General features: G+C 41.0%; 1 protein-coding gene across 1 annotated transcript; it reads right to left on the bottom strand.

Annotated features, from left to right (window-relative positions):
* Positions 1–7,273: 7,273 nt before the first annotated feature.
* LOC130725973 (class-10 pathogenesis-related protein 1-like) lies at positions 7,274–8,247 on the bottom strand. Its single transcript, XM_057577168.1, has 2 exons — positions 7,968–8,247; positions 7,274–7,841 (listed from the first exon to the last, which is right to left on the bottom strand). The coding sequence occupies exons 1-2, from the start codon at positions 8,146–8,148 to the stop codon at positions 7,549–7,551; spliced, it is 474 nt and encodes a 157-aa protein (XP_057433151.1). The 5' UTR covers positions 8,149–8,247; the 3' UTR covers positions 7,274–7,548.
* Positions 8,248–9,011: the final 764 nt, after the last annotated feature.

The following is a 9,011-nucleotide window of genomic DNA, read 5'->3' on the forward strand; positions in this document are numbered from 1 at the left end:
GGGGTCGCCTTGCCTAACCCCCTTCTCCATTTTAAACTCATCAGTCGGACTCCCATTGACGAGTACCGATACATAGCTAGACTCCAAACAACCTTTTATCCAACGGATCCATTTTTCCCCAAAGTTCAATCTCCTCAACATATAGAAAAGAAACTTCCACCGCACTGAATCGTAGGCCTTTTCGAAGTCGACTTTAAAAACCATAGACGGTTTCCCCATGCATTTAGCCTCATGAATAACCTCATTAGCTATCACCGCGCTGTCTAACATGCCTCTCCCTTCAAGAAAAGCAAACTGAGAATCATCAATGACCTTAGGGAGCACCCTCTTCATTCTTGCAGCAAGAATTTTCGCTATTATTTTATACATACATCCCACCAAAGATATAGGTCTATAGTCGTTCAGGCCTTGAGGGGAAGCACACTTAGGAATAAGTGTGATAAAAGAACTGTTAGTACCACGTGGCCATCTCTCATGAGCAAAAAAGTCCTCCATCATTTTCTTAACATCAGAGCTCACTAAGTCCCAGAATTTCTTAACATCAGAATTTCACTAAGTCCCACGTGGCTTTTGTCGCCTTCGCACTCCCAAACAGCAGCTTTAATCTCTGCCATGTCAAAATCCTCAACCAGCCACTTATTATCCTCCTCTGACAACTGTTTAAATAGAATGCCATCCAAGTTCGGATCATCACCTTCTGCTTCTTTAAATTTTTCTTCAAAGAATAACTTTACTCCCTCTTTAACTGCTACCGGTTCTTCAATCCACTCACCATTCATCAACAGCCCATTTATGGAATTCACTCTCTGTCTCCATTTGACCATTCCATGGAAAAAAACAACTATTTTCATCTCCTTCCTTTAACCAACGGATTCTAGACTTCTGAGACATCAAAGACTCCTGAAGATTTGATATTTTCCAAAACTCCATAGATAACAGTTTTCTTTCCTCTAGCTCACCCACCAAAAGTGGCGAGATTTCAGCTTTTAATTCTAATGCATTTATTCTCTCAACTGTTTCCTTCTTTTTAGCACTAAGATCTCCAAAAATTTCGGCATTCCATCTTTTTAAATCACCCTTGAGACACTTCAATTTCTCTTTCAAAACAAACAGACCTCTTCCTTGCACATCCAATTTGGACCATTGTTCCTCTACATACTTTGCAAATCTCGAATCCTGCTGCCAGCAATTGAGGACTCGGAATGGTTTTGGGCCCCAATTCAAGTCCAATTGCTTTAAGAGAATGGGGCAGTGGTCTGAAACATCGCGATCCTGGACCTGCTGAAATACTTTTAGGCCACGCCTCCAGCCATCCTAATGATACCAGGCATCGGTCCAGCCTGCTCATAGAGGATCCGTTGGGCCTAACCCAAGTAAATTTCTTTCTCGTCAAAGGGATGTCAACTACTTCAATAGCCTCAAGGAATTCGTTGAACAAATCTGAATCTCTTCTATTCTGACTTGAGAATGGCCCAATCCCCCACCTTTCATCTTCATTGCGTACAGAGTTGAAGTCACCCATTATGCAACACAAATCAGCATCATTTCTTGTTTTCCAATCTCTGATCTCTTCCCACAGTTGACGCTTTCCTTCAAAGCTACATGGTGCATACACATTTATCAATACACAGTCATCATCTCTTCCCATCAATCTTCCCTTCAGCCCTATCCATCTCGAATTGCAAGTAACATAGGTGACAGAAAAACAGCCCTTACGCCAAATACACAGAGTACCACCCCCATGATTAATCGCAGGTGAATGGATCCACTCTATCTCTTCATTCCCCCACATGTTCTGACAGACATTTTCATTTACAACATCAGCTTTTGTTTCCTGGAGGCAAGCAAAATCAACCTTCTCACTTTGAATTAACTTCCTAATTGCTCTAGTTTTTACTGTGCCCCCGATCCCCCTGGTGTTGTAGGTCAGAAAAATCATTGATTAACTTGGTTCAAAGCCCTCCTAGAGTTCACGTCCCCATTACTTATGTTCCCTAAAACATCCCTTTCCTCCATAGCTTCAAGTTTGTTAATGATAACTTCATGGTTTCCTTCAAAGCGCACACCTATCTCCTGACCCATCTCCCACAAAATCCTTGCCTCTCTCGCTCTATGCCTCATCCAAAACACGCCATTACAATTTGCCACATCTGAATCTTCCACAGAGTTGCACGCTGATTCCGCCTGACAGCCTAGGTCCCTAGATTCCAAACCCAGAGAATTGACTCGCAAATTAGAAGAGGATGGGGACTGACCTGAATGAATTGAAACAATTCTTGGTCTACCTCTTGTGGGATCACTGCGAATCACCACGACGAGCCCTTCCGAATTACACGCAGATGGGGAACAAGAAGAATCCTCATGTGACGAAGCAGACACACAACCACCCCCACTCGCCATCAACTGACAATTTCCAACCTGCTGTACTTCCACTTCTTCTTCTTTAGCGCCCATAATACTCTGGCAATCTGTCTCAACCAAGGGAAATGAAGGAGCAAGAGGCAAAGATTGTCGGATTTCCCCATCTTCAATATCCTCCACTCGAATGCCAGGGTGATTCTCTTTGTTGCTATACTGATCTGGATTACACACTGGCCCATCATCAGGGAATGTTGTTGGCCCTTCACACAACTCTGGTCCACAACAATCCCTATCAAAATTAGGATTGGGCCAAGTTAAATCAATCGAGCCCACCTGCAATAATCCATTTAAGTTTAAAGGCTGGGTCCCACCCATTCCACCCAACTCCAAACCGTTACACTGACCCTCCTCAATATTCTTTTCGCCCTCAGAGTTTAATCGTCTCTGAAAAAGCTCCTCATCATTGTTGGTCCCACCATTCATAATTGGCTCATTAATGAATGTATTGGTGTCAGCAACCGTCTCAGCTCCGTTCGAGGAGAATAATGGAGCATTCACTTCTGCGTGCTGGGCCGCCTGCCCCACTTCCTCGCCTACGTCCCCAAACCCTTTCGAATTCTGGACGTTCAAATTATTACCACCGTCTGCGCCGCCCCTACTACCCGGAGACGACGGCGGAGATTCATCCTCGTGAGGGAACCAGTTCAATGATTCACTCCCATCTGATTGGCTCTGATCTGAATCACGACAGCCTCTACAAGACGCACCGAAACTGGGCAATTCCTCCAATAAACGGATCGGGTAGGTCACCCCCTTGATTGTAACTCGTAGGTGAGTGAAAATTGATTCCATAACCTGAGTGCGAATACATAGCCTGGCAGCATCAACCTTGATGAAATTGCTAGTCTCTCCATCCACAGCAATCACTACCCCCACCTCCTTGGTGAGTTCCTTGAAGAAGCTCACCTTCCACAGATGAAGAGGGATTCCCTCACAACGAATCCAAGCTAATCTATGATCCAAAACCACTTCTGGGCTCCACGGTGCAATATACTCAAAAATACTATCAAGCCAATTCCTGTCATGATTCCAAATTTCCTTGACATCAGCACCATCCTCCCCTGAAAGAAGGACCAAGTTGTCACCTAAATATCTTACTCGGATGCAGTTAATCCCTTCTAGGATAAGATGATCATGAACAACATTCATCATCTCAATGTTCTTCACCTTCCCCACCAAGCTGTTCGCTAACCACGGTGCAACATCATCTTCTACTTCAACTCTTTGCTCCTCGTCATATTGCAGATTTCCTTGTTCAGTAGCTTGTAACTTTACACCTCCACTGCCCACAGAGTCATACTTGGGCACGGTAGATCCTTGTAGCGCATCCTTAAACGATTTTCGGCCCTTCATCTGAATCGGATCCGAGGAAGGAGCAGTCTCCAAGTGGAGACCCATCGCCCCAGAGTTAGGGCATGGTTTACGGCCCTTCATCTCACCTGCAGTATCTTTGCTGAATCTAGGTAGGTTTACATTAAGTTTAGTACATCCAATAATAATAGTATCCAGTTTCCTCTCAAAGTATCTTGGGTCCTTCACGTCCCAGAACCTAACAAACCCAAACCTCTGACCTGATTTCATCCTTTTAGATGGAATTACCACTTCTTTAACCCTGCCATAATGGTTAAAGACACCAGTCATAGCTGCCTCATCAAAGTTCTCAGGAAATCTAGTGAAGAAGAAGGACGTAAAACTACGTCTATGGCGCCTTTCCACCTTCTGCCAACCTTCCTCCCGAACCCCTGCTCTCACCCACTCTCTCTCTAATTTCTCTCTCATATTCCTTATCAATTTTTAAAACCTTACCAATTAAAACCTCCCCAAAGACCACACCCAGGGAACGTGCCTCATTAAAACCTTCTTAGGAAAAACCCATAGGAAAAACCCTAGTGAAGGAAAAAGAGTACAACATACCTATGGTACTTTGGACAATTACTACATTAAAGTGGAGTGTTAAATTGGTTGGGTGGGGTGCCAAATGTAACATCCTAGTACAATACTTATAAGTCCTCTATTGTGAGGGCCAATTATGGAAAATTCAGCCTAAAATCATACAATACTCAAAAAACATCAACAAAAAAAAAAAAATAGTCATCTAGCCTGCACTTGGGACTCAAGTTTTATTTTTAGGTAAGCCAAATTTGTATTAAAAGTGAGTACAAGGGGTACTCAACCCATAATACACTAAGAGATAAAACAAAAGCTAAACAATACAATTAAAAAATGCAAGTCTGCAATTTGATAAACCAAAAAACCAGTAGAAACTTAATCCCACCCAACATATGCGATCAAGTCCCTGAAGCCACACTTCTACCAAAATACCATATCCCCACACAAACTCCTCAGCTACAGTAAGAAAACCTGGAAGAATCAACCGCATACCTACTCTAGGAGCCAAGAATGCACAGAAGCGGATTAGAAAACCAGTCAGAGGAAGAGTATCCAAAACCTCGCATATTCGCCTTATTCCATTGCCATGAGCGGCGCTTAACGAGCTCAAGCACAGTCCCTACGTTTGCTGCCCCCCCCCCCCCCGAAAAACCAACTCATTCCGAGTCAACCACACAGACCAAATGACTGCAAGCCAGATTGAGTAAGCCAATCGCTGCTGCAATTTATTGACCCCAAACCTGAAGTGGAGAAGATGATCACGTACAGTGGTTGTGTGAATGAAATTACAGCCCAACCACTGCAAACAACCATGCCAAATACTCAACGCAAAAGGACATGCGAATAAAAGATGAAAGCCTGATTCCACATGGTTATTACAGATAGCACAGTTTGCATCAGCTGGTGTACTAATTACCCGGCGCTTCAGCAAATTTTCTCTGCTTGCAAAACGGTCCAGCAGTACGCGCCATGCAAATCCCTTCACATTAGAAGGTGCAAAAGACTGCCAAATAATCACAAGGTCTTGATCAGACCTAGGCAGAGAAGGTTCCTGCAAAAAGTGGTAGGCAGAATTAACAGAATAAATGCCATCACTACTTGGCAACCATAGCCAAGCATCTGGGACCCCGTCAAGCAATTGCACTCACCCAATCGCATTAAGCAAGCCTTGTTCCCAATCCAATTCACGCCCTATCAAAGGCCGTCTCCACAAGAATTTCCACTGCCACCTCCCATGCTCCCATCTACCAAGTTCACTGACATGATTCCATTTTTGCCTGGAAAGATTATAAAGACGATAGAATGCACCACGCAAACAGCCATCCTCTGTCCAGTCATCATGCCAAAAAATAGTAGCATCCCCACCCTTAACCGATTTAGAAACAGCACCATCAAACCAGTTCAGATCATCAAGGTGACAAGCCGCGTGAATATCACGCCACCAGGGTGAATACTTTGGGCACACACTTGTTACATATTTAGCTCTAATCACCCGACACCAAAATGAGACAGTGTCCGTACGCCATCGCCAAAGCCACTTGCCAAGAAGTGCTCTATTAAAAAGAGAGATCTTTAATACCCAACCCGCCAAATTCTTTAGGCCAACAAACCTGGGACCATTTAACCCAAGCAATTTTCCTATCCTCCTCACCACCACCCCACAGGAACTTCCTCATAAGTCTGGTACAATCCTTCACGACATAAGACGGAATCTTAAAGAAGGAAAGGTAAAAAAAGGGCAAAGCAGAAAGAACGCTCTGCACAAGACAAATTCTCCCTCCAAATGAGACAATTTTCAATCTCCAGGCAGATAACCTACTTCTGAACTTTGCAATAACAGGATCTCAAGTTCTGCGACAGTCAGGTCTAGCCCCAATTGGTATGCCCAAATAAACAAAAGGTGTCGCCATAATTTTGCAGTTAAGTACCGCTGCAATTCTCCGCTCAAAATCCGGTTCCACTGCAGTAGATGCTAATTTGCTTTTATTAAAGTTCACTTTTAACCCTGAAGACAGCTCAAAACAGCGGAAAATAGCTTTAAGCACCACAACATTTTGTATGGGACTCAAGTGAGATAGTTCAATATTATTATTTGTTGAGAAAAGTTTATTCACTTACCTTATTAATGCAGAGTTTTGAGAGAATTAATCTCATTAATACCAACGGATGTGAGGGTAATTTGGTGGAGCAAAAGAAGAAAAAACATTCCCCTTGTACTGACACGTTGTTTAATATACCCAATTATTCTCTTTTCAATTTTCATTCATCATCATGGGAATGCAACACTTCCTTCCCACTAGCCACACATACACTGCAACGTTTTCCTCTGATGAGCGTGCCTCAGCCGTGGAAGACAATTCCCCTTCTCCCCCATTGCAATATGGTGTTGAGACTGAATGAGTTATTTGTGTCGCATTGCCGTTGAATAATGTTGCTTTCACTCCTTTTTTGAGGTGGAAAAATGTGGAATGAAGAGATATAAGAAGAAAAGTAAAAGTAAAAGGAAAAGTAAAAGTAAAAGAAAGAAAGTATGAAATATGATAGATAATAGGAGAGAGATAGAAATAAAATAAGTGAAAATGAAGTGTTTATAAAATGAGGTATGTACCTACTATTGTAATAATAACTGTTTTATGACTTTTATCACTTTATGTGTGTATGTTTGTGTAAATGTGTGTTTTGTAAATTGAGCACAAGGTGTTTGTTGATTTACCTTACCCAATATTTTAAAGTAGAATTCATGGCAATTTTTTACCATCGATTAGTAGCATTTCATTGCTTTTGATTTCTGGTAATCTCTTTGGTCGGGTTTGGCACTTGTATTAGTAAGTTCTGTTTTTCAAACAAAACATGAACTGACACAAGTACTCAACTGCATATTAGCATAACATGCCAAATACTAAACTGGCATGAAGCAAATTTTGAGAAACACCAAACTGACTTCTTTAAACATAAATCTGAATTGCTACAAACTTGAGCTTTCTTGTAATTATATGAAGAATTACAAAGATCGAGTATATAAAAGCTCAAATAGCTTGCATTTCTTGTAATTATAGGATCATTATTAATTGATGAAGGGAGCTGCTACACACATGAGATGAAATCTCACAACTCCACAACAAAAGCAAAGGAAGAAAAGAAAAAGAGAATGGCTCTGGCAGCCAAATTGAGCACACTGAGAAAATATGCAAACACACCATATATAAGCAAATTAACACTTAGAAATATGCTTATTAATTAGTAATTGGGATTGGCCAAAACATAACCCTCAACTGCCTTGAAAAGACCATCACCCTTTTCCTTGCCTTCCTTGAGCTCTGCTTCAGTGGGTTTAGCATCACCTTTGAGGTGGAAGTGGACGGTGAGCTTTGCAATGGAACCTCCATCAGGTCCTGCAGCCAATTTGGACTCAAATGAAATCTTCTCCGCGGCGTCTGGTAACCCATCACCTCCAATGACGCTGTAGTTGTATACAAAATTGGCCTCATCAATTGCATCAATTTTGTGCAACACATACTTGTCTTCTCCACCTGCACATGATTTAGTAGTTTTAACATAATTAATTATGGTACATACATAATTACATATATTTACCATATATTATAGATCGAGTATGTGTATATTCAATCAAGTAACATATTTATGTGCTTAATTACCTTCATTGATAGTGATTTTTTTTACGGTTCCGGCACCACCATTTCCTTCAACAATTGCAACACTCTTGAAAACAGGAATAACCTTTGGCACAATGGTATCAACATCTAGAACCAGAGCTTTAAAAAGCTTAGCAGGAGCTACGGTAGAGGTGGTCTCATCAGTGAAAGTAAGAACAGCCATGATGAATTGATGATGATGAGCTAGTAAGACACAAGAGGAAAATGAAATAAGTAGTGTGAGAATGAAATGAAAGCTTAATTGGCTTGTGTGGTTTGTGAGCACAACTGAGCTTGCTATTTATAGGAACTGGAGGAGCAGAATTGCTTATTACAAGTTAGAATGCAACTTAGGCGAAAATGTTGACTGAGAAGAGGCCGTGGGGCCCTTTCCTCGTCACCGTGGCGGCCCAGGCAACAGTTCATAGTGGGAAAAGAAAAAAATTCACATAAAAGTATGATGGCAAGGAAATATGAATTTTCATCTCGAAGTTCTTTGACCAGTTTTCTTCTAGTAATCCATTGTTCATATTCATATTCATTCACTGAAACAATATAATTGTGCTGCACTATGATGCTTATTTATGATAAGTCATGGAATTATTTTAGTAATTAGTTATTCATTCAATAAATAATTTTAAAAGTTATCCTTTAAAATAAACTTTCTACGTAGAGTTAAATTTTATTTTCCGATGTATAAAAAAAAAAGAGTTAAATTTTCTTTCGTTTTTTTTTCTCCCAACAAATCTTTATGCACGTGTAATTGTTGAAAGATTTTTTACAACTCTACGTTTGAATCTCTCAAGACTCAATTATAATATAGTAAAGGGTTTTGTCGTATCTACAAAGAGGTGTAATACTTATGTCGTTCAATAGTTAACACACTTAAATGATGGTTTACAAAGATGATTGTTTAAGAGCATGAAAATAAATGAAAAGCAAATAAACTAACGGAGAAACAACAAGTATGCGGAATTGTTGGGATTAGATTTCATTGAATGACCTTTGTACGTTCTAGTGATTCAAATACAAACCAAGCCTAAGAAT

Source organism: Lotus japonicus, chromosome 6 (genome assembly GCF_012489685.1).
Source record: "Lotus japonicus ecotype B-129 chromosome 6, LjGifu_v1.2".
Lineage (NCBI taxonomy): Eukaryota > Viridiplantae > Streptophyta > Magnoliopsida > Fabales > Fabaceae > Lotus > Lotus japonicus.

Coding starts and splice junctions, on each gene's coding strand:
- LOC130725973 (XM_057577168.1), bottom strand. CDS start 8,148: ATGGCTGTTCTTACTTTCACTGATGAGACCACCTCTACCGTAGCTCCT. Junction 7,842..7,967: donor AAAAATCACTATCAATGAAG/GTAATTAAGCAC, acceptor AATCATGTGCAG/GTGGAGAAGACAAGTATGTG.